We start from the raw sequence: 27,374 nt of genomic DNA on the forward strand, positions 1-27,374 counted from the left end.
GAGTTTTATAAGCATTGAGTCTTGGGAGGAGTATCGAGCACCGAATTGGGCAAGAGTATAGTCCATACTCGAACCCAATACCTATGTTGCCAAACGTAGGAGGGATTGAACCGTTAAAGTCGGATGCTTCCTCGAGAGATTTGTCCTGACATTATAGGACTTGGTTGGATTGGATCCATGAGTGTTTGATTCGTTCATACCCTGGCAAAGTATGAACGGGCATGGCAACAACGTCGTTTTGTTGTACCTTCACTGGCTCATAAGTGATGGTTGTCGGATAAGAGAAACTCCCAAATAGGTCTTTATAGTACTCTGAGTCAGTTGAGTTGAGCGAGTTGCTATATGCTCATGAGTTAGTCCTGTCTAAACTATTTCTTGTGTAGACTTAGGACATTTGAGTGAGTTGTCCTGTATGTATATATATATATATATATATATATATGAGTTGAGATCCTGAGTTGACTAATTCTTCCTTGATGTTCATTGCATTCGGCCATTTTACATACTCGTGCATTCCATGTACAGACGCCATTTGGCCTGCATTGATTCATGATGCAGAGACAGGTACTAGAGATCATCAACCGGCGCTCCGTTGAAGATCTACATACACTTTCGGCTAGTTGGTGAGTCCTTCTAGTTTCCGGAGAATGTTGAGCCTTCTTGTACAGTTTTGTTGTCGTTTCCCTTATATGGTTGTTGGTAGCCATGGACTTGTCATTGGCACCTCTTGGACTTAGATAGAGGCTTCATAGACTGGAGTATGGAGAGGTTGAATGGTTATTTTGTAGGAGTCTTATTTTATGTGTTTGTTGAGTTGATAAATGTTTGGCCTTCGGCCTCATATTGTGAATAGCATTTTATTAATTAAGTTTCCACTAAGAGAATGTGATTGAATGAAGGTATGACTGGACCAGGTGGTTCGCTCAGAGGTCAGACTTGGTTGGATTGGATCCATGAGTGTTTGATTCGTTCATACCCTGGCAAAGTATGAACGGGCGCGGCAACAACGTCGTTTTGTTGTACCTTCACTGGCTCATAAGTGATGGTTGTCGGATAAGAGAAACTCCCAAATAGGTCTTTATAGTACTCTGAGTCAGTTGAGTTGAGCGAGTTGCTATATGCTCATGAGTTAGTCCTGTCTAAACTATTTCTTGTGTAGACTTAGGACATTTGAGTGAGTTGTCCTGTATGTATATATATATATATGAGTTGAGATCCTGAGTTGACTAAATCTTCCTTGATGTTCATTGCATTCGGCCATTTTACATACTCGTGCATTCCATGTATAGACGCTATTTGGCCTGCATTGATTCATGATGCAGAGACAGGTACTAGAGATCATCAACCGGCGCTCCGTTGAAGATCCACATACACTTTCGGCTAGTTGGTGAGTCCTCCTAGTTTCCGGAGGATGTTGAGCCTTCTTATACAGTTTTGTTGTCATTTCCCTTATTTGGTTGTTGGTAGCCATGGACTTGTCATTGGCACCTCTTGGACTTAGATAGAGGCTTCATAGACTGGAGTGTGGAGAGGTTGAACGGTTATTTTGGAGGAGTCTTATTTTATGTGTTTGTTGAGTTGATAAATGTTTGGCCTTCAGCCTCACATTGTGAATAACATTTTATTAATTAAGTTTCCGCTAAGAGAATGTGATTGAATGAAGGTGTGACTAGACCAGGTGGTTCGCTCGGAGGTCAGAGATGGCCTTCGAGTGCCGGTTACATCTAGGGTACCCTCCCGGGGCGTGACAATTTCTCTTAGAACTTTATCGTAAACCTTTTCTAGGTCTATGGATACCATATGCAAGTCCCTTTTCCTCTCCCGCTCCACTAGTCTCCTCATAAGATGGATGGCTTCTGTAGTTGAGCGTCCCGGCATAAATCCAAACTGGTTCTCTAAAATAGACACGCCTCTCCTCACCCTCCTCTCCACCACTTTTTCCCACACTTTCATAGTATGACTTAGTAGCTTGATACCTCTATAGTTGTTGCAACTCTGGATATCCCCTTTGTTTTTGTATAGAGGGATCATTACGCGCGACCTCTATTCTTCGGGCATAGTTTCCATTTTAAAGATGACATTAAATAACCTAGTCAACCACTTCAAACATACCGAGCTCGCGCTCTTCCAAAATTCCCCAAGAATCTCATCAGGTTCGGTTGCTCTTCCCCAGCGCATCCTACAAACAACACTCTTAACCTCCACGACCTTAATACTCCTGCAATACCCAAAATCACAACGTGTCCCTATATGTTCTAAATCTCCCAACACAAAGTCTCTGCCCGTTTCGTCATTCAAGAGTTTATGGAAGTATGACTACCATCTCTGTTTAATGAGGGTATCCTCTACCAATACTTTTCCATGCTCGTCCTTAATGCACTTCACTTGATCCACATCGCGTGCCCTTCTCTCCTGCGCCCTGGCTAGCCTGAACAATTTTCTATCCCCACCTTTCTTATCTAGTTCAGCATAAAGGCGTTCAAAAGCTGTTGTTTTTGCCGTCGAAACCACCGACTTTGCCTCCTTCCTCGCTATCTTATAAAGTTCCTTATTCGTCCACTTCTCTACCTCATCCGTGCTTTCTATCAATTTCGCATACGCCATCTTCTTTGCTTCCACCTTCCCTTGCACTTCTCCGTTCCACCACCAGTCCCCTCGATGCCGACTACGACTCCCTGTCGAGACTCCCAACACTTCTCTTGCTACAACCCTAATACTACTAGCCGTCCTATCCCACATACTGGTCGCATCCCCACTACTATCCCAGCCCCCCATGACCTTCAATTTCTCTCCAATCTCCAGGGCATTAGCTGTGGTCAAACTCTTCCATCTGATCCTAGGTCGATCATCCCCTAACCTCTTCTTCCTCATCATCTTGATCCCTAAATCCATCACCAAGAGCTTATGTCGGGTTGTAAGGTTATCTATCGGAATGACCTTATAGTCTTTGCACAGACCTGTATCATCCTTCCTAAGGAGTAAAAAGTCTATTTGAGTCTTAGCCATCGAACTACGGAAGGTTACCAAGTGGTCTTCCTTTTTTGGGAAACTCGAATTGGCTATCACCAATCCAAAAGCTCTTGCGAATTTCAAAAGTGAAACTCCTTCTCCATTTCTGTCCCCATAGACAAAGCCTCCATGCACATCATCATACCCTCCCGAAATAGACCCGATATGCCCATTGAAATCCCCTCCCACGAAAATTTTCTCAGTAGGTGGTATACCTCCCACTAACTCATCCAAATCCTCCCAAAAGCGCCTCTTATCCTCTTCGCTTAAGCCCGCTTATGGCGCATAAGCACTAATAATGTTCAACGTGCTCCCTTCAACGACCACCTTAATCGACATCATCCTATCATTGACTCTCCTAACCTCCACCACCTGATCCCTTAAATCACTGTCTACTGAAATGCCTACCCCATTCCTATATTTCAATCTACCAGAGAGCCAAAGCTTATACCCATCTACCTCCTTAGCTTTAGAACCTACCCATTTAGTCTCTTGGACACAAGCTATATTAATATTTCTCTTCTTTAGAATCTTGACTAGCTCTATGGATTTTCCCGTTAACGTCCCAATGTTCCAAGAACCTACTCTCAGTCTAGACGCTCCTTTAACCAACTTACCTCTCCTTACCCTCGTCCCCGACCCCGACCTTGAATGAAAACGAGAACATGACCCTAGTCTACCATCACTATCCAAAGCCACGAAAACACCTATGAACTAATAAATTATTCAAAAATCTAAAGTTAGCAAGATGCAACGATAAGTGTATGAACAAAAATATATGGAAACCGGAGGTACCAACTCCAGTTGAAATGAATCTGGTTCACGCCGGAAAACACTGTTCACACCCGACTGTTCACACTGGAAACAATGTTCATGCCGGAAGCATTGTTCATGCCGGTAGCACTGTTCACTCGGGAAACACTGTTCACGCCGGAAAATGGAAAACCACGGGCCGCCGCCGGAAATTAATAGATCTAGGCCAAATCTGAACAGATCTGGAGGTATTCGTTGGAAAACAAGCAAAAGGGAAGAAAAAAAGAAAGAAGAAGAAGAGGAGAAAGAGCAGCCAATCAATGGATCTAAGAACAAGGATCTATCTGAAAAGGGATCTGTCTGCTTGTTGAAAGGAACACTGTGAGTTGAATGTCTTAGATCTTGAGTATTACTAATACATGGAATTCTTAGTATTAGTAATACACACCTCAAAGGGTATTGTACATAGGCTAAAAAAGTGTACCAAACAAGGCACTAATAATACGCAAAGCTAATGCATGCATATGTGCAACTCATGGAGCTACTGAGTTGGGAAATAAAGTATCACAAGTATTGCTTGAGTCATGAGGAATCATTCAGGGAGTTATTGTGAAACTCTCAAGCATTTATGCTGGCGCAGAGAGGTAGGATCATGCTGCTGCCTTCAGAGAAGCAATATTAGATGTTGAAACACACAAGGTGCCCACAGTTTTATTTAGTGGATCTGATAACTACAGCAGCTTGCTGATTGAAACTCGACTTATCAATATCAGCTAAAGGATCCTGCATATGAATTTCACACAGAGATTGAAGCACTGCTTAAAGAAAGCTGCAGTGATAGCTTGACAGATCAAGGAGGATACATTTTTGTGAAAATGCACAGCAAACCTGGTTCCAAAGTCTGTTTGGCGAGGTATTTCTTTTTGTTTTCCACTTTTCTTTTTCTGAATCTTTTTCTTTTCCCCCGAAACGTTGAAATTATGAAGCAGCTTGCTAATTAATTAATCTGAACAATAGTTGATCACGATAAGCATCACCTATAGGCAAGCGGTTCTGCTTGATTTTGTTACAAGAAGGGGAAAAAGGATTAGAAAACAGAAAGTTGAAGCAATTAAAATGTAGCTGTAAATTGCTACAAAACTGCAGGGAAGAAGAAGAGAAAGCTGAAATATTTTAAGTATTCTTCTTATTTCTTAGATTGATAATTGCATAGGCTACACACACATATATATAGTGTGTGTATGAGGACTACAAACCACAAAACAAGCAGAAAAAAAAACTCACACAATACATATGTGGCCAACTATCCACCACTCTTTGTGGCCAACTAACCACCACTCTTTGTGGCCAACTAACCACCACTTATTGTGGCCAACTAACCACCACTAAGTTTTAAATAAAAGACTTGGTTACTACATAAAAATATCTACTAAGTAGGAGTTTCTTAGATAAATCTTAATTTCCTAACACTCCTCCTTAAGATTTTTCATTGAAACTCCCTGCAACGACCTTTGAAACTCAAACTTATTGGTGGGAAGAGCCTTGGTTAGAATATCGGCTTGTTGTTCTTCACTTCTGCAATGCACCAGCTTAACTTCCCCATTCTTCTCGGCATCTCGCAAAGCATGGAATCTGATGTTGATATGCTTCGTCCTTCCATGTTGCACTGGATTTTTAGCCATAGCAATGGCTGATTTATTGTCTACATAGATCACTGTTGGCTCTTTTGGCAAAAGATCTAATTCAAACAAGATTTTTCTCAACCAAATTCCTTGATTTATAGCAGATGCAGCTGCCACATACTCGGCTTCTGCTGAAGATTGAGATATGATATCTTGCTTCTTTGTGCTCCAAGAAAAAATGCCTGAACCAAATGAAAAGGAGTAACCAGATGTGCTTTTGTAATCATCCACACATCCACCCCAATCGCTATCTGAGTAGCCAATAAGAGATCCATTCTCCACACTTCTATACCAAATGCCATAATCAGTTGTCCCTCTAATATACCTCAACACCCTTTTAGCAGCTCCAAGATGCTTGGTGCTGGGACATTGCATATATCGGGACAGTAGACTAGCTGCAAACATCACATCTGGCCTGGTAGCAGTCAGATATAACACGCTTCCAATAAGGCTCCTATAAAGTTTTGAATCTGCCCGTTCTTCTCCATCATCCTTCATTAACTTTTCATTCACAACAAGTGGAGTTGCAACAGGTTTGCACTTATCAAGCTTGAACCTTTTTAAGAGATTCAGGGCATACCTCTTTTGGAACAAGAAAATTCCTTCAGAAGATTGAGAAATTTCTATTCCCAGGAAGAACTTCATCTCCCCTAGATCAGACATTTCAAAAACTTTTAGCATCGCATTTTTAACTTGTTGAACCGCAAGAGAATCTTCACCTGTGATCATCAAATCATCAACATAAACGGATATCACAATTAGCTTTCCATCAGCTTGCCTTTTAAAGTATAAAGTAGGCTCATTTAGGCTTCGGTTGAAGCCTTGAGACAATAAATGAGTATCCAGCCTACTGTACCAAGCTCTCGGAGCTTGTTTAAGACCGTAGAGAGCCTTTTTAAGCTTATACACCTTGTATTCTTCACCTGCAACTATAAAACCTTCAAGTTGTTCAACATAAATATCTTCTTCAAGAAATCCATTTAGAAATGCAGATTTGACATCTAAATGATAGATTTTCCATTTGTACTATGCTGCAAGAGCAATTAGAAATCTTACTGTCTCATGCCTCGCAAAAGGTGCAAACGTATCTCCAAAGTCCACTCCAGGCTGCTGGGAATAGCCTTTAACTACGAGCCTGGATTTATGTTTAAAGATGGATCCATCTGGATTGAACTTCGTTCTATAGACCCATTTAACACCAATAATGTTCTTTTGTTCGGGCCTATCAACCAGCTCCCACATATCATTTTTATTAATCATGGCAAGCTCCTCCTCCATTACGGAAATCTAAGCTTCATGACTTGCTGCTTCTTCAAAGGAAGATGGTTCCACAAGAGCAAAATTGCATTGCTCATAAACTTCAGCTAGTGACCTGGTCTTCAAAACTGGAGAATCAGTTGTCAATTCAACATTTGAAAGGTGTCCTACTCCAATAATAGGACTGGAAGAAATATCACTCGTCCGCGGACTTTGAGCTGCAACTGAGGTACTCCCATCTTGGTTCTTCACAACAATATCTCGATCCCAATCATAGTGGCTAGTCTCGTCCACCGCAAGATCTCTACTGATAAGCACCTTCTTCGTATGAACATTATACACTTTGTACCCTTTTGCAACTGTGCTATAGCCCAACAAAATACAGAGTTCAGCCTTGTTATCCAATTTGCCTCTTTTAGCATCTGGAACATGTGCATAGCAGACTGAACCAAAGACTTTTAAGTGTCTAGCAGATGGCTTTATACCCCTCCATGCTTCAAATGGTGTCATGTCTTGGAGTGCTCTAGTTGGTAACCTATTCAGCAAATAGACTGCAATATTGACTGCCTCAGCCTAAAAATATTTAGGCATCTTCTTTTCTGCCAGCATGCATCTTTCCATCTCCATCACTGTTCTGTTCTTCCTCTCAGAAACCCCGTTCTGTTCTGGAGTGTAGCTTACAGTGAATTGTTGTTGAATACCTAAGTCTTTACAATACTTGCTGAACTGATGTGAAGTATATTCAGTTCCATTATCTGACCTGATATACTTCAACCGGCAGCCACTCTCCATTTCTACCATAGCCTTGAATTCTTTGAAAATAAAGAACACCTGAACTTTGCTACTTAGAAAAAAGACCCATATCATTCGAGTAAGGTCATCTATAAAGAGAATAAAATATTTATTCCTACTCAAAGAAGACGTCCTCATTGGTCCACATATATATGTATGAACCAACTCTAGCTTTTCCTTCGCCCTCCTAAGACTTCCTTTAGGAAAGGATCGTCTATGCAATTTACCAAGTTGACATGACTCACAAACATCTCGGCACACGTCAATTTTGGGTACATCAAGAACCATACCCTTGGATTGCATATACACCAATGAACTAAGGTTGTAATGACCGAATCTTTTGTGCCAAAGCCAAGTATCACTCATTTCAACATTGAAAGAGCAACTTTCAGTAGAATAGCATGAAATTGGAAAGGAATTGCCAATCATGCTAATTTTAGCTACTTCACAACCTTTAGGATCATAAATGACACATTTTTTATCCTTAAAAGTAAGTGAGTAATTATTATGAAGTAACTGAGCAACACTCAACAAGTTTTGAGTTAAGCTTGGCACATAAAGAACATCATTTATGATTTTCATACCTTCATCCGCAAGAAATTTTACGGACCCTCTACCTTGAGCTTGCACCAGTGCACCATTTCCAAGCTTCACTTTGGTCCTATCAGACCTGTCCAAGCTAACAAACAGATTTTCATCAATTGCCATGTGCCTTGTGCACTCACTATCGACATACCAATTGTATCGATCAACATGTGATGTGTGCGAAGCCATGAATACCTCCTCCTCTGTTTTTTCAACTTGGTGATCTTCCGCAAAATTTACTTGTTGGGAAGACTGACCACTTTGAGTTTGCTTTTGCCTGCAATACTTCTCAATGTGCCCATATTTCTTGCAGTATCTGCATTGAATAAGGGACCTCTTGGACTTCTGCCAACAATTCTTCTCCAAGTGGTTTGTCTTCTTACAAATACCACAAGTTGGAAATTTACCTCTCCTCGACGATTCACCTTGGTATCCACTAGATTTCACCTCTCCATAGTGGTCTAAAGAGACTTTTTTTTCTTCCTTTTGTTGCCTGAATTTATGCCTTACTTGAAAAGCATCTTCGACTGTCCCTTCGCTTCTCATGGTTACCCGTTACTCTTGGATTTGCAATTTAGAGATCAGCTCAGCTATTGAAAGAGTAGTCAAGTCACAAGACTCTTCAATAGCTGAGATTTTTGATTCAAACTTGTCCGGAAGGCTGACCATGATCTTCTCTACAACCTTCTGGTCTGGAAAGTTTTCACCAAGTATCCTTATTTGGTTCACAATATCCATCAGTTTGGAAGAGTACTCTTTCACACTATCCGAATCCTTCATCTTCAAGAGCTCAAACTCTCTCTTCAAAGCTAAGACCTTAACGGACTTAACTCTGTTGCTGCCTTCAAACTCCTCCTTTAGCTTATCCCAGGCTTCTTTGGCTGTCTCACAAGCCATAATCCTTGTAAACATCACTTCTGTAAGGCTGGAATAAATGCAAGTGAGAGCTCTTGGTGATTTAGTCACCAACTCATCATACTTTTTTATATCATTGAGAGTTGGGTTGTATCGCAATGGCTGGACAACAGGTTCTCCTCTCTCAATGACATCCCACAAGTTGAGAGCCTTCAAATAGGCCTTCATTTTAATGGCCCAAATATGATAATTATCGCCAGAAAAAATCGGAGGACCCGTCGTTGGTTGATTTTCTGGTGCCATGTTTTCTAGCAAACAGATCCAAGAAAAAAAGCTTAAAAAAAGATGAGCCAATCAACAAAAAAACAAATTCAGATCCCGTAAGAAATGGGCTCTGATACCATGTTACAAGAAGGGGAAAAAGGATTAGAAAACAGAAAGTTGAAGCAATTAAAATGTAGCTGTAAATTGCTACAAAACTGCAGGGAAGAAGAAGAGAAAGCTGAAATATTTTAAGTATTCTTCTTATTTCTTAGATTGATAATTGCATAGGCTATACACACATATATATAGTGTGTGTATGAGGACTACAAACCACAAAACAAGAAGAAAAAAAAACTCACACAATACATATGTGGCCAACTATCCACCACTCTTTGTGGCCAACTAACCACCACTCTTTGTGGCCAACTAACCACCACTTATTGTGGCCAACTAACCACCACTAAGTTTTAAATAAAAGACTTGGTTACTACATAAAAATATCTACTAAGTAGGAGTTTCTTAGATAAATCTTAATTTCCTAACATTTCTTCCAGTATCATCTATGCTGGGATTCTAACATTGGTTTCCAAGGTTGTTTCTCCTACTTTTCAACTGCTAGACCAATCCCATTGTGGTCGTCGTCGCTATTCAAATTATTGTATGTTGAACAATATCCTGACAGATTGTCACATGTTTTACTATGATCTAGTCCTTGGGCATTGTACGTGATCCCTAAACATTATATTATCAACCAGTAGAACTTTACCAGTTCATCTTATTTTCTCTCAAATTCATCTGTAGGTACTTAAATGATACAATGCTATGAGCAGCAGCCCATGAGGCCGTGTTGGATACTATAGCGTGTCATGCTTAATTCATTGACGATAGTAACAGAAGATTCTCCTTCTGAGAGAGGCCGTGTTGGATACTAGATATTCTGAGTTGTGGATCGGAAGATTCCTATTTATGAGATCATAGTCCCTTTCTCGAGATGGGTTGGTTGGGCATTTTGCTGCTGCTTCAATGAAAAAAGACTGCAACTTTTGTCCATGGTGTCCTGAACTTTATGTTCTATGTTTGTGTTAATGTGAAACGGTTAAGTGCAAATGTTTTTAGTGAGGCACATATCGTCTGATTGAATGATCTAAAGATTCGAGTTTGTGTCCAACTTCTGTTCATCAGTCGAATTTGTTTTTACATGCCATAGACAAATGAAAACAAAATCTGGTTGAGTCTCAATGGATGAAAAGTCATGTCTTTATTCATAGGATAAAAAACACTTTAAGCAAATTCCACAAAGTATGAAATATAAAGGCTTTTAAAGCATTCCAAAAACTCAGTAGATTTGAATCCTGCAATTTTCATAAAAGAAAAAATTAAAATTAAGAGCTTTAAGGATGAAGAAGGTAGAAAATACATCGACGTATAAAAAGTAATCTTCTGAAGGATAAAGATCAAGTTGAATACCTAATATCTTTTCTTGTGCTTTTTCATTCTCGTAGTAATTCTGTGCTCCAATTGTACAACCATCCTCGAAAACCATGCTGGATATTGAGTTGACAACGTTATGTATATTACGGACAATCCAATAACAAGTCCACAACCATAACCCATGAGAACCGCCTGCCAACTGATCATTGGCGAATCTTCTTCTTCTTCTTGATCTAGCTCAGATGGAGTTGTCGCTTGTGCTACCCTATCATCACTGCCACAATGTTTTGAGAGTGGCAATCCATGTAACCCATCATTTCCTTAGTATGAACTATTCTCAAAAATATCGAATTGTTTTCCTTTGGGGATGCATCCAACAAGATGATTGTGAGAGAGATTAAAGACTTCAAGAAATGTGAGAGATACAAGTTGTGGTGGAATTTCACCGCCTATTTTGTTGGAAGAGAGATCCAATGATTCAAGTACAGATAAATGCTGCAGTGATGCTGGTATTCGACCTTCCAAGACATTATGAGATAAGTTCAACGTACGAAGTCCAACAAGATCTCCAATAATGTTTGGAATATGACCTTCAAATCTGTTCCTTGAGAAATCGATAATCATGTTAGAAGCCAAAATTCTAACAGAATCATAATCATGCCCCTTTGTTGTAGTTGTCATCACATATTGATAATAAGTATCAGGAAAAACATACTGTGGGGCTCTTGTTTTCTTATCAATTATCTTCATGGCTTGCAAATTCCCAAAGAAACTTTCTGGTAAATTCCCACTAAATCCATTGGATGATAGATCTATAATTTGAAGCTGTGCAAAGAAGTTTCTATTCCCTAAAGATTTTATGGGACCATACAACTTATTTGATCTCAAGCTTAAAATTTGCAAAAAAGGTAGGTCTCCCAACCAGTTTTGAAATGTGTCATTCAACTGATTGTTACCTAGATCAAGAAGAGCCAAGTACTTGCAATTGATCAGCGATCGTGGGACTTTCCCCATTAGCTTATTCCCATGCAAGCTAATGACCTGGAGATTGTTTCCTATCCTAAAAATTGTATTAATTGTCCCATTAAGGCTGTTGTTGCTCAAATCCAAAATCCAAAGGTTTTCACTCATCTCACCCAAACATTGTGGGATTGTTCCCTCCAAATTATTGGTTCTTAAATCCAGTACTTGCAGTGTTTTCAGATTGCAGCTAGCTGAAGCAATCTGTCCACTGAAATTGTTTTGCGAAAGGATAAGCCATTGTAAGCTTGGCTGGTTTAGGAGTGAATTTGGTATAGGACCTTGCAGCTGATTTTGGTTTAGAAAAACCTCAAACAAAATTTTGGATTAACAAGTACAAAAACTCTATGTTGGTGAGATTCCATAGAGGTTTAAGAATGGGCGGCCCTGAGAGATTAGAATAACTCATGTCCAACTCATGAAATGAAGTTAGATGGCTGAATGATTCAGGTATCCTACCAGTAAAATTCACATCACGGAGTTGTAACTTCATGAGTGATGCACTGCTATTCCATTTGGTTGTAGGAAACCCAACAGTGAACTGGGGATTGTATGATAATTCAAGGGATTCTAAGTCGGAGAGGTGGAAAACTCTTTCGGGCAATAGCCCACGTAACTGTGTGAATGAAAGTTTTAGAGATGTTAAATGAGAAGAGAAATTTGAAAGAATGGTGGAAGAGACGTTCACACTGGAAAGGTCAAGATCTCTTAATTAGGTCAAGTTCTTAAGGAGCAGTTCAAAATTGTTAGGCCCAAAACTAAGCTCATTGAAATTAATATGAAGAACATGTAATTTAGAAAGATGAGAGATTTCTACTGGGATTACACCCGTAAAACTTGAACTTGACAAATCAAGATGAGTCAAGCCAGAGAACTCACCAAATTTAGGGGAAATGAGCGATCTAGAGAAATCATTATGCGACAAATTAAGCCTCTTGAGATTTGAGAGTTGAAAGAGGCTACTATTGGAATGAAACTTGCCTTGAAGTTTGCTGCAACTGAGATCAAGCTCAATCACTTGTCCTGTCGTCTCAGCACAATGAACTCCATCCCATGAACAACAATCTGTGCTCTTGTTCCATAAAAGAGTTCTTGGATATGATGACTGAATCTCTTGATCTGTTATGTCACTACAATAATCAGAAGCATCAGGATTAATGGTAAACATGTGCTTGAATTGTAGAAGGGCACTACTAGACACGGCTTCATAGACTCCCTAGGACACTTGAACTCTGGGCTCTGATACCATGTTTGTCACGCCCCGGGAGGGTACCCTAGACGTAACCGGCACCCGAAGGCCATTTCTGACCTCTGAGCGAACCACCTGGTCCAGTCACTCCTTCATTCAAGCACATTCTCTTAGCAGGAACTCAATTTAAAGAAATACTTTTCATAATATAAGGGCCGAAGGCCAAACATTTACAATCAAAAGAAGACAATAAAAATAGGACTCCTCAAGATGACCGCTCGACCTCCCACACTCTAGTCTATGAAGCCTCTACTCATGTCAAAAAGGTGCCAATGACAAGCCCATGGCTACCGACAATCTAAATAAGGAAAAGACAATCAAAAACTATACAAGAAGGCCCAATATCCTCCGGGAACTAGGAGGACTCACCGACTGGCTGGAAGTGTATGTGGATCTTCAACGGAGCGCCGGTTGATGATCTCTAGTACCTGTCTCTGCATCATGAAACGATGCAGGCCAAATGGCGTTAGTACATGGAATGTACGAGTATGTAAAATGGCCGAATACAACGAACATCAAGGAAGAATAAATCAACTCGGGAGCTCAACTCAAAAGGGATGACAATTCAATCAAATGTCCTAAGTCTAAACGAGGATATGATTTAGACTGGACCAATCATATACAATTCGACTCAATCTGACTCAGAGTACTATCAACACCTATTTGGGAGTTTCTCTTAACCGACAACCAACACTTATGAGCCAGTGAAGGTACAACGAAACGACGTCGTTGCCACGCCCGTTCATACCTTGCCAGGGCATGAACGACGAACACTCATGGATCCAATCCAACCAGGTCCTATAATGTCAGGACAAAAGCTCTCGGGAAGCATCCGACTTTAACGGTTCAATTCCCCCTTACGTTTGGCAACACAGGTATTGGGTTCGAGTATGGACTATACTCTTGCCCAATTCGGTGCTCGATACTCCTCCCAAGACTCAATGCTCATAAAACTCCATCAAATCAACTCAATCAACTCATATCAACAAGTCTCATTACAACCTTGTCAACTCATCAACTCTATCACAATCAAGTCTCAATCTCAATGCTCAATCTCAATCATACCTTCAAGGAAGTTTTAAATGCACATAAATAACATCATCTAGATATAATCAATCATTACCTCCATCCATTTAAGAAAATCCTTGTGACTCATCACATCCTCAAGACTTCAAATCGACATTTTTATAATAAGCAACATGTTTAAGAAAATAGTATACTTGATCAAGTCTACATAATTAAGAAGACCAATGAAACATATTTAGCAACTCATTTCTTCATCATCTCATACTCACATAAGGGCTCATTTTAGGAACCTCTTAGCTCAACAACATCAATGCATATAGAATAAAATAAATAGGGGACAAAACTCATTAAACTTAGACCATATCAAGAAACTCCATTTTCATGGATATCTAATCCTCAAAACAAGAATAGGGCACATGGGTGGACTTAGCCCATGTTTTGGATAGCCTTACATACCTTAGTGAAGACTTGAAGAAAACCTTGTAGTTGGGTCTTCAATGGAGGACTCAAATCTTGAAGTTCTTGGACTCCTTTTTGTTGGAAATGGAGAAGAAGAGAAGAGAGAGGAGCTAGGGCTTTTAGAGAGAGAGTGAGGGCTGAAGAAAATGGTCCCAAAATATACAAGGCTTGGGTATATATAATTTGGGACAATTCCCAAATTGCCCTTCCTCTAAAATTCTGAAAAAATTAGGCCAAAACGCCCTTGGCGCGATAGTGGCGCGTCGCGCCCTTGCAGCGCCAAGGCCAATTACGCCAAAAAAACCTGCACACCTCGTAGTGGCGCGCCGCGCCAGAGACCAAACTACTGAGGCATGTTTCTGGCGCGATAGTGGCGCGTCGCGCCCTTACAGCGCCAAGCCCATTGTTCTGAATTCTGGGAATTTGGCCTGAAAAACCCTGCACAACTTTTAGTGGCGCATCGCGCCAAGGACCAAACTACTGAGGCATGTTTCTGGCGCGATAGTGGCGCGTCGCGCCCTTACAGCGCCAAAGCCATTTCCCCAGCAGTTGCAACCCAGGCCAAAAATGAAATTTCTGTCGTGCTAGTTCGTCTTCGGATCGTCATATCTTTTGACTCCGAACTCCAAAATTTACGTTCTTGGTGGCGTTGGAAAGAAGACTCGATGACCTTTAATTTGATAGGTCGTGGGCCACCCAGATTGACGTCCTTCAAAAGATAAGGTTGTTAAAAGTCGACCCTTACATGAACTCGTCCTAAACTTAGCCACGACGGATCTTTTGGACTTAGCTCGGTCCTAGGGGTCCTCAATGACCCTACATCACCTCCAACGCTCTTAAATTCCTCAGGGACTCATCTTAACTTGGGCGCATACTTTGAAATAAATACGATGGGCCCCACACGTGTACAAAGAAAGCCCGAATCTTAGGGAGAATTTTGAGGGGTGTTACATTATCTCCCCCTTGGGATCATTCGTCCTCGAATGACGAGCAACCAAGAATGGACTCAGGGTACAAATCACAATCAAAACTCAGTCATTCAATCAATCAAATTCTCAATCAAATATCAATCAAAACTCAAAAAGGTACAAATGAATTCGAGTCAAGGAAATGGTCATTACCTTCAATATCCTCCTCGGTAGGCTCGAATAGATGTGGATATTTAGATTTCATGGCTTCCTCCGCTTCCCATGTGGCTTCCTCAACAAATTGATTCCTCCACAGTACCTTGACTGAGGCAACTTCTTTGTTCCTCAACTTGTGAATTTGGCGATCAAGAATTTGGACTGGAACCTCTTCATAAGATAAGTTATCCTTAATTCCAACGCTGTCAATGGGGACTACCAACGAGGGATCACCTAAGCACTTTTTCAACATCGAAACGTGGAACACCGGATGAATAGCAGCTAGCTCTGAGGGTAAGTCCAACTTATAAGCAACACTCCCGATCCGCCTCAAAATTTGGTACGGACCAATATATCGAGGACTAAGTTTCCCCTTCTTTCCAAACCTCATGACACCCTTCATGGGTGACACTTTCAAATACACCCAATCATCCACCTCAAACTCTAAGTCCCTCCTCCTCACATCGGTGTAAGATTTTTGGCGACTTTGGGCTGTCTTTAGTCTCTCTCAGATAATTCGTACCTTCTCCATGGCTTGATGAACAAGGTCCGGCCCAATCAACTCGGCTTCACCAACTTCAAACCACCCAATGGGCGATCTACACCTCCTCCCATACAAGGCTTCATAAGGAGCCATTTGGATGCTCGCATGATAGCTATTGTTATATGCAAACTCTATGAGAGGCAAGTGATCATCCCAATTCCCCTTGAAGTCAAGCACACACGCCCTCAACATATCTTCCAATGTCTGGGGATGGAAGGTTGTACTTAAGTTCACCCTCGAACCTAATCCCTTCTGAAAGGATTTCCAAAATTGGGAAGTGAATTGAGCTCCTCTGTCTGAGATGATAGACAAAGGGACCCCATGCAATCTGACGATCTCCTGTATATACAACTTCGCATAATCTTCTGCGGTGTCAGTAGTCTTAACCGCCAAGAAGTGAGCTGATTTCGTCATTCTATCCACAATCACCCAAATGGAATCATGTTGCTTTCGGGACTTCGGCAAGCCTGTAATAAAGTCCATGTTGATCATCTCCCACTTCCACTCTGGAATTTCTATGTTTTGGGCTAAACCACATGGCCTTTGATGCTCAACCTTCACTTGTTGACAATTCGGGTATTTGGAAACGAATTCCGCAATATCTCTCTTCATCCCACTCCACCAATAGATCTCCCTCAAGTCATGGTACATTTTTGTGGAACCCGGATGAATAGAGTATCTAGAACTATGCGTTTCGTCCATAATCCTCCCTCGAACATCATCGACATCCGGCACACACAATCTATTTTGGTACCGCAATACACCATCTCCCCCTTGGGTAAATACCATTACCTCTTGTTTGTGTACAACTCCCTTCAATTGGAGAAGGACGGGATCTTGGTCTTGCTTCTCCTTCACCTCTGACACAAGTGGGGATGTAGACCCGTCCTGAACTGTAACTCTGCCTTCATTGTTCTCTTCCAGATGAACTCCCAGTTGGGCTAACCTGTGTACCTCCTTCGCCAATTCTCTCCTTCTTTCCTCCATGTGGGCAGTGCTACCCATAGACAACCTGCTAAGAGCATCAGCAACAACATTAGCTTTACCTGGATGGTAGAGGATGCTCATATCATAGTCCTTGAGTAGCTCAAGCCATCTCCTTTGCCTCAGGTTGAGTTCCTTCTGGCTAAAGACGTATTGCAAGCTCTTGTGATCGGTGAATACATTGATATGCACTCCATACAGGTAGTGGCGCCAAATTTTAAGTGCAAACACCACAGCTGCCAGCTCAAGGTCATGAGTTGGGTAATTCCTCTCATGAAGCTTAAGCTGTCTTGAAGCATAGGCTATCACCTTCCCCCTTTGCATCAACACACAACCCAAACCAATTCTGGAGGCATCACAATAAATCACAAAACCCTCTGTTCCATCGGGCAAAGTCAGAACAGGAGCAGTGGTTAGCTTGGTCTTCAATTTCTGGAAACTCTCCTCACAAGCATCAGACCATTGGAACTTAGCCTTCTTTTGGGTCAGCCTAGTGAATGGTGATGATATGGATGAGAATCCCTCTACAAACCTTCGATAGTACCCGGCCAAACCCAGGAAGCTCCTTATCTCTGTTGGGGATGTGGGTCTAGGCCAATTCTTCACAGCTTCAATTTTCTGAGCATCAACCTGAATACCATTTCCAGATATAATGTGGCCTAAGAAGGCCACTGATGCAAGCCAAAATTCACATTTAGAGAATTTTGCATACAATACCTGGTCCCTCAAAGTTTGTAAAACGACTCTAAGATGATAGGCGTGCTCCTATTCGTTCTTGGAGTAAACCAGTATATCATCTATGAATACAATCACAAACATATCAAGATATGGTTTGAATACTCGGTTCATGAGATCCATAAAAGCAGCAGGGGCATTAGTCAACCCAAAGGACATGACCAAAAATTCAAAGTGGCCATAACGAGTCCGGAAAGCAGTCTTCGGAATATCACATTCTCTCACCTTCAACTGGTGGTAGCCGGATCTCAAGTCTATCTTTGAGAAATAAGTGGCACCTTGAAGTTGATCGAATAAGTCATCTATTCTGGGGAGGGGGTATTTGTTCTTTATGGTGACCTTATTCAACTGCCTGTAGTCGATACACATTCTAAGGGACCCATCCTTCTTCCGCACAAATAGGACCGGAGCACCCCATGGTGAGACACTCGGCCTAATGAATCCCTTATCTAACAAGTCTTTCAGCTGCTCCTTCAACTCTTTCAACTCAGCCGGAGCCATTCTATATGGAGGAATTGAGATAGGTTGGGTATCAGGAAGAACATCAATCCCTAAGTCGATCTCCCTATCAGGAGGGACTCCAGGCAGATCTTCAGGAAAGACATCCGGAAACTCGTTGACAATCGGAACCGACTCAAGGGATGGAGACTCAATATTGTCACCTTTCACTCGGACAATGTGATAAACACACCATTTTGAGATTAGCTTCCTGGCCCTAAGGTATGAAATAAACTTACCCTTAGGCACAACAGGACTACCCTTCCACTCTATGACAGCCTCATTCGGGAATTTGAACGTGACAATCTGGGTTCTACAATCAATAGAGGCATAATAGACATAAAGCCAGTCCATGCCAAGGATCACGTCGAAATCAACCATGTCTAACTCAACCAAGTCAGCCAAGGTGTCCTTGTGATGAATTGACACGGTGCAATCTCTATAGACTCTCTCAGCTAGGACGGAATCACCGATAGGAATGGCCACACAAAAGGGCTCAAGAAGACGTTCAGGGATTTTATTGAACTTACTAGCCACATAGGGAGTCACAAAAAATAAGGTGGCACCTGGATCCATCAATACATAGCAATCAAAAGAAGATACTCGAATCATACCCGTCACGACGTTTGGAGAGTTCTCCTGATCTTGGCGACTACCCATGGCATATAGGTGGTTTGTACCTCCACTCGTACCTGGAGTAGTGCCCCTCTGATTACCCCTAGCTGGTGGTGCGGTGGCAGAGGACTGGGCCCTGTTTCCCCATATTGGGTATTCCCTCAGAAGATGGCCCATTTGGCCGCATTTATAGCAACCAACCCTTCCTGCTCTGCATTCTCCCAAGTAGAGCCTACCACACTTGCCGCATGGTGGCTTTCCCTTCGAGCCTTGACTTAAATTGGCCGGGGATTGAGAAACCTGGGGTCTAAAATTCTGGCGACTTTGTCCCTGCCGGTCATACCTATCCTGCGGCATCGGTGCGCTGGCGGTAGATGAGGCATAGGCGGAAGGCCTCTTCTGGAAGAATGACCTGTTGCCCTTGTTTTGCCTCTGCTCATTCTCATGCCCAGTTGATCTTGCCTTTTTGCTCAAGTGCTCTTCTCTGTCTTTTCTTTTCTCCTCCTCTACCTGTTGAGCATACACCATTAATCTGGAGAGATCCATATCCGAGATCAACAATGCTGCCTTGCACTCTTTCTTCACATGCCTCCCTAATCTGGAGACGAACTTCCTCATCTTTGACCTCACATCAGGAATCATTTCTGGAGCATACCTGGATAGCTGGATGAACTTTAGGCCATACTCCTTAACCGACATACCTTCCTGTTTCAGATTAACAAATTCCTCCACCTTCGCTTCCCTCGATTCTCGGGGAAAGAAGTGGTCAAGAAAAGCTTCCTCAAATTCATCCCACCTAGAAGGTTCAGCATCTTCACCCCTACCTTGTTCCCATTGGTTATACCAAATGTTTGCCACATTTTTGAGTTGATAAGACACCAACTTGACCCCCTCAATTTCCGTAGCATGCATAGCTTTCAGAATCTTCCACATTTCATCAATAAAGTTTTGGGGATCTTCATCGACCTTAGAACCCGTGAATGCCGGCGGATTCATCCTCAGAAAGTCTCTAATTCTAGTGGCAGCAGATGGCTCTTGGGAACTAGAGCTGAGAGTCGGCAAACTCTGATTACCGCTTCGGGCAGCCATTAATTGCGTGAGCATTGCAATTGCCCCCCGAAATTCAGCCTCTGATGTGGGTACAGGTGGGGTAGATGGCACTTGAGGTGCCTCCGCATATCTCGCAGGTCGGCCTCTAGCCCTTGCTGGGCGTGCCTCTGACTGTGGCATCCCTGCATTATCGATATTCCTCTGGCTAGCGGTACTTTTAGAAGGCATTATCTGCAACGTATAAACGCACGAATTAGAAAGGAAGTTTTATGGAGTTTAACTCCATCGCACGAATTCAGAGTATGAAAGAAGTGAAATAATTCCTAATGTCTTATAGCCTTCTGATTATAAGTGTGGTGCACAACACACCCATAAGCAAGACTCTACTAGACACGGCTTCATAGACTCCCTAGGACACTTGAACTCTGGGCTCTGATACCATGTTTGTCACGCCCCGGGAGGGTACCCTAGACGTAACCGGCACCCAAAGGCCATTTCTGACCTCTGAGCGAACCACCTGGTCCAGTCACTCCTTCATTCAAGCACATTCTCTTAGCAGGAACTCAATTTAAAGAAATACTTTTCATAATATAAGGGCCGAAGGCCAAACATTTACAATCAAAAGAAGACAATAAAAATAGGACTCCTCAAGATGACCGCTCGACCTCCCACACTCTAGTCTATGAAGCCTCTACTTATGTCAAAAAGGTGCCAATGACAAGCCCATGGCTACCGACAATCTAAATAAGGAAAAGACAATCAAAAACTATACAAGAAGGCCCAATATCCTCCGGGAACTAGGAGGACTCACCGACTGGCTGGAAGTGTATGTGGATCTTCAACGGAGCGCCGGTTGATGATCTCTAGTACCTGTCTCTGCATCATGAAACGATGCAGGCCAAATGGCGTTAGTACATGGAATGTACGAGTATGTAAAATGGCCGAATACAACGAACATCAAGGAAGAATAAATCAACTCGGGAGCTCAACTCAAAAGGGATGACAATTCAATCAAATGTCCTAAGTCTAAACGAGGATATGATTTAGACTGGACCAATCATATACAATTTGACTCAATCTGACTCAGAGTACTATCAACACCTATTTGGGAGTTTCTCTTAACTGACAACCAACACTTATGAGCCAGTGAAGGTACAACGAAACGACGTCGTTGCCACGCCCGTTCATACCTTGCCAGGGCATGAACGACGAACACTCATGGATCCAATCCAACCAGGTCCTATAATGTCAGGACAAAAGCTCTCGGGAAGCATCCGACTTTAACGGTTCAATTCCCCCTTACGTTTGGCAACACAGGTATTGGGTTCGAGTATGGACTATACTCTTGCCCAATTCGGTGCTCGATACTCCTCCCAAGACTCAATGCTCATAAAACTCCATCAAATCAACTCAATCAACTCATATCAACAAGTCTCATTACAACCTTGTCAACTCATCAACTCTATCATAATCAAGTCTCAATCTCAATGCTCAATCTCAATCATACCTTCAAGGAAGTTTTAAATGCACATAAATAACATCATCTAGATATAATCAATCATTACCTCCATCCATTTGAGAAAATCCTTGTGACTCATCACATCCTCAAGACTTCAAATCGACATTTTTATAATAAGCAACATGTTTAAGAAAATAGTATACTTGATCAAGTCTACATAATTAAGAAGACCAATGAAACATATTTAGCAACTCATTTCTTCATCATCTCATACTCACATAAGGGCTCATTTTAGGAACCTCTTAGCTCAACAACATCAATGCATATAGAATAAAATAAATAGGGGACAAAACTCATTAAACTTGGACCATATCAAGAAACTCCATTTTCATGGACATCTAATCCTCAAAACAAGAATAGGGCACATGGGTGGACTTAGCCCATGTTTTGGATAGCCTTACATACCTTAGTAAAGACTTGAAGAAAACCTTGTAGTTGGGTCTTCAATGGAGGACTCAAATCTTGAAGTTCTTGGACTCCTTTTTGTTGGAAATGGAGAAGAAGAGAAGAGAGAGGAGCTAGGGCTTTTAGAGAGAGAGTGAGGGCTGAAGAAAATGGTCCCAAAATATACAAGGCTTGGGTATATATAATTTGGGACAATTCCCAAATTGCCCTTCCTCTAAAATTCTGAAAAAATTAGGCCAAAACGCCCTTGGCGCGATAGTGGCGCGTCGCGCCCTTGCAGCGCCAAGGCCAATTACGCCAAAAAAACCTGCACACCTCGTAGTGGCGTGCCGCGCCAGAGACCAAACTACTGAGGCATGTTTCTGGCGCGATAGTGGCGCGTCGCGCCCTTACAGCGCCAAGCCCATTGTTCTGAATTCTGGGAATTTGGCCTGAAAAACCCTGCACAACTTTTAGTGGCGCATCGCGCCAAGGACCAAACTACTGAGGCATGTTTCTGGCGCGATAGTGGCGCGTCGCGCCCTTACAGCGCCAAAGCCATTTCCCCAGCAGTTGCAACCCAGGCCAAAAATGAAATTTCTGTCGTGCTAGTTCGTCTTCGGATCGTCATATCTTTTGACTCCGAACTCCAAAATTTACGTTCTTGGTGGCGTTGGAAAGAAGACTCGATGACCTTTAATTTGATAGGTCGTGGGCCACCCAGATTGACGTCCTTCAAAAGATAAGGTTGTTAAAAGTCGACCCTTACATGAACTCGTCCTAAACTTAGCCACGACGGATCTTTTGGACTTAGCTCGGTCCTAGGGGTCCTCAATGACCCCACATCACCTCCAACGCTCTTAAATTCCTCAGGGACTCATCTTAACTCGGGCGCATACTTTGAAATAAATACGATGGGCCCCACACGTGTACAAAGAAAGCCCGAATCTTAGGGAGAATTTTGAGGGGTGTTACAGTTGGTGTGGCATTATATCTAGGGAGGCAAGTACATGCTTACATGGTAAAAGAATGGGGATTGATCGCGTTTTATGGGAAGATGGGTTGTTTGGTTTATGCTTCAAAGATATTTGACGCAATGGTTAGCAAGCAGGTTTTCTCTTGGAATGCTATGATTTCTTCCCTAGCTTTGAATGGAAGAGAAAAGCAGGCATTAACGATGTATGAGAAGATGAGGGCAAAGGGGCTGCAACCAAATGAGATTACCTTCGTGGTTGTTCTATCAGCATGTGCGCGTGCCAAGCTTGTCGATTTCGGTTTTAAATTGTTTGAAACAATGTCACATAAATTTGGACTTGTAGCTAAGATGGAACATTATGGTTGTGTGGTTGATCTCTTAGGGAGAGTTGGGCTACTACAGGAAGCGTACGACTTCATAAAGAAGATGCCTTTTGAAGTTGATGCCACTGTCTTGGGGGCTCTGATGGATGCTTGTAGACTTCATGGAGCTATTGAATTGGGAAAAGAAGTAGCACAACTACTGCTTGATTCACAACCGAATCATTCAGGGCGTTATGTGCAACTCTCAAGCATTTATGCTGGCGCAGAGAGGTGGGATCATGCTGCTGCATTGAGGAAAGCAATGTTAGAGACTGGAATACACAAGGTTCCAACCCACAGTTTTTTTTTTAGTGGAGCTTATAACCGCCACAGCTTGGTGATGGAATCTCGACTCATCCAAATCAGTTAAGTCTTAGCTTGACAGATCAAGGAGGATGCATTTTTGTGAAAATGCACGGCAAACCTGGTTCCAAAGTCGGTTTGGCAAGGTATTTCTTTTTGTTTTCCACTTTTCTTTTTCTGAATCTTTTTCTTTTGCCCCGAAACTTTGAAATTATGGGGCGGCTTTGCTAATTAATTAATCTGAACAATAGTTGATCATGATAAGCATCACCTATAGGCAAGCGGTTCTGCTTGATTTCTTCCTAAATGAAGTGTCAAATCCATATGGATTTCGATCACTAGAAATTTTATCACTCAATTGTGTGTTCATATCTAATCTTACTTGAGGCTTTAAACATTGTTGCAGGTCTCTATGAAAGTTGTTTTTTGGGACTGATGCGTAGTTGTTGTTGTATAGCAGTGATATCCAGGTAAGCTTGTGTTCTGCTCGATTAATTCAATTGGTTTTCAAGGTTGTTTCTCCTACTTTTCAACTGCTAGACCAACCCCATTGCCGCTATTCAAATTATTATATGTTGAACAATATCATGATAGATTGTCACATGTTTTACTATGATCTAGTCCTTGGGCATTGTACGTGATCCCTAAACATTATATTATCAACCAGTAGAACTTTACCAATTCATCTTATTTTCTCTCAAATTCATCTGTAGGTACTTAAATGATACAACGCTATGAGCGTGTAATGCTGAATTCATTGATGATAATAACAGAAGATTCTCCTTTTGAGAGAGGCCGTGTTGGAATTTGTTTTTACATACCATAGACAAAAAAGGGCATCCCGGTGCACTAAAGCTCCCGCTATGCGCGGGACCATGTTAGAAAACCAAGATAAAATTGAATGAATTTTGGGAATTTCTGTATATCTCTTCAATATTGTATCTATACATCTTATATACAAATACCTAATTAATAATCTATTAAAGAAAACAAAAAATCCTACATATTTGTGCTATTCTCATTGGTTAAGTAAATAACAAACTAACTAAATTTGTTTTTATGTACAGGTGTTATATGCTGAGGTGTATGGTCCAGATTTGATCCATCAAAATTGCTTTCAATGGCTGTGATGTTATCTTGAGCATCAATGGCTGTGATGCAATATTGGGAATCAATGGCTGTGATGCAACGAATCAATGGTTGTGATTCAATCTTGGGAATCAACGGTTGTGATGTCTTTTGTCCATTATCTTGGACACATAAATATCTTCTGCTTCTTCTGGAGACTTCTGTGTCCGTTCACTTTCTTCTCCTTCTTCTTTGTTTTCTCTTCATCTTTCTCTTGAAGCTTTAGATTCAGAGATGGCTTCTTGCCAACAGGATCCGGGGAAAAGCCTGACCACAAGGGTCTATTGTACGCAGCCTTACCTTGCCATAGACAAATGAAAATAAAATCTGGTTGAGTCTCAATGGAAGAAAAGTCACGTCTTTATTCATAGGATGACAAACACTTTATGCAAACATCACAAACTATGAAAGATAAAGGCTTTTAAAGCATCCCCAGCAACTGAGTAGATTTGAATCCTGCAATTTTCAAAAATGAAAGAATTAAAGTTAAGAGCTTTAAGGATGAAGGAGGTAGAAAATACATCGATATCCACACCGGAAAGGTTGAGCTCTCTTAATTGGGTCAAGTTCTTAAGGAGCAGTTCAAAATTGTGAGGCTCAAGACTAAGCTCATATGGATAAGTAGTCGAGATACGAAGAACATATAATTTAGAAAGATGAGAGATTTCTGTTGGGATTAGACCTGTAAAACTTGAATGCTTCAAATCAAGATGCGACAAGCTAGAGAACTTACCAAATTTTCCCTGCTTGTATGTTGACAGCGAATTATACAAACGGATTTGTATATTGACAGCGAATTATACAAACAACTGATATAGCTATAGTTACGGAATGTAATTACCTAAACGGTAGCTATTTCGGCCTATTAAGTTTTAGGACTAAGTTATTTATGAAAATTCCACTTATTCTAATAAGCAGCAATATTAGGCCCTGTTCGTCCATTCAGTTCGTTACAAAGAAAAATAAAAGTTCCAAGTAAGTATGAAGGCCATTTTAAATTTTCAAAGTAAATTCAGATAAAAACTTGGTTTACTCTTCTTGAAATATTGTGGACAAGAAGTTGAAGTTGGGTCCAAATCTCCTGAGTTAAAAATATGTCAAGCTATATGCAATGAATAAGATTCCTCCTTACCAACTAAAATGGCAATTAGTTTCCAAAGCATAGTAGAGAAACCCCATTTGGTTAAAATTCAACAATCTGCAGCTAAAAGGTGATTTTTTTTCCCCATGATAACTGGTCAATACGTTGTTAGTTTGTGGTGGACTCAAATGTTAGTTTGGACAGTTACTCATAGAAAATTGTGATTTTTTGGTCTTTAGAGTATCATGAGAGGCTGCCCCTATAGCGTGTGATGCTGAATTCATTGTTGATAGTAATAGTGTTAAGCTATATCTTATAGCATGCACAAGATTTCAAGGAACACAAATGATGTGGCAGAACATGAGAATAACCTGCCTTCAGAATTATCAAGGCCTTGATTCTGATAGTACTTTTCTTTTTTTAAAAAACCGAGAAATTTCCAAGAGCCAGCTGACGCAAGTTTCAAACTCGGTGGATGACTGACCTATCTCTCTACCCTTGTCCACTTAAATACCAGGTGCTCTTACCAGTGAACCAAAACCCTTGGGACTTGATAGAGATGGTACTTTGTTAGTTTGTGGTAGCCAGTGGCTTCAAATGTTATTAGTGTGACTTCCTTTCTAATCTGGACAGTTACTGATGGAAAATTGTGATGCTTTAATCTTTATAGTTACAAGCTATAGGGACAACCTTATGACATGATTTATTTTCCTTTAATTTTTGTGACACCGTTTGCTCCATGTTATAGTAGTATCACGAGAGGTTGCCCCTATAGAGTGTAATTCTGAATTCATTGATTATAGTAACAGACGGTTCTTCTTCTGAGACCCTGAGGCTATATTGGATAATAGATTTTTTGAGTTATGGGTTGGAAGATTCCCATTTCTGAGATCACAGTCTCTTTACCTTCAATGAAAAAAAAGTTAAAATTGCAGACTGCAACTTTGGTACATGGTTTCCCTCAACTAACTAGACCTGAAAATGCCTTATGGAGACTAGATTGGTGTGGTGTTACATCTAGGGAAGAAAGTACATGCTTACATGGTAAATAATGAGGAGTTGAGTGTCTTCTTGACGAGTGAATTGATCACATTTTATGGGAAGATGGATTGTTTGGTATATGCTTCAAAGGCATTCAATGCGATGGTTTGCGCTTGGAATGCTGTGATTTCTTCCTAGATTTGAATGGTAGGGAGAAGCATACATTAACAATGTATGAGAGCAAAGGGGCTGCAACCAAATGAGATTACCTTCGTGGCAGTTCTATTAACTTGAGCACATGCAAGCTTTTTGATTTAGGTTTAAAATTGTTTGAAGCAATGTCACATGAATTTGGACTTGTAGCTAAGATGGAACTTTGTGATTGTGTGGTTGATCTGTTAGGGGTCGTTAGTCGTGACGAATCATTCAGGGCGTTCTTGTGCAACTCTCAATCATTTATGCTGGCGCAGAGAGGTGAGATCATGCTGCTGCCTTCAGAGAAGCAATATTAGATGTTGAAACACACAAGGTGCCCAAAGTTTTATTTATTGGATCTGATAACTGCAGCAGCTTGGTGATTGAAGCTAAAAGGATCCTGCATATGAATTTCACACAGAGATTGAAGCACTGGTTAAAGAAAGCTGCAGTGATAGCTTGACAGATCAAGGAGGATACATTTTTGTGAAAATGCACAGCAAACCTGGTTCC

At 41.3% G+C, this 27,374-nt stretch overlaps 1 protein-coding gene and 1 pseudogene across 1 annotated transcript; both read right to left on the reverse strand.

Moving 5' to 3' along the window:
* Window positions 1-8,633: 8,633 nt before the first annotated feature.
* LOC129884413 (uncharacterized) lies at window positions 8,634-9,236 on the reverse strand. Its single transcript, XM_055958712.1, has one exon. The coding sequence runs from the start codon at window positions 9,234-9,236 to the stop codon at window positions 8,634-8,636; it is 603 nt and encodes a 200-aa protein (XP_055814687.1).
* A 1,216-nt stretch (window positions 9,237-10,452) lies between these two features.
* Window positions 10,453-19,059, reverse strand: LOC129884414 (receptor-like protein Cf-9 homolog; annotated as a pseudogene).
* Between the last annotated feature and the right edge of the window lie 8,315 nt (window positions 19,060-27,374).

This window comes from Solanum dulcamara, chromosome 4 (assembly GCF_947179165.1).
Source record: "Solanum dulcamara chromosome 4, daSolDulc1.2, whole genome shotgun sequence".
Classification (NCBI taxonomy): Eukaryota; Viridiplantae; Streptophyta; class Magnoliopsida; order Solanales; family Solanaceae; genus Solanum; species Solanum dulcamara.

Coding starts and splice junctions, on each gene's coding strand:
- LOC129884413 (XM_055958712.1), bottom strand. CDS start 9,236: ATGGCACCAGAAAATCAACCAACGACGGGTCCTCCGATTTTTTCTGGC.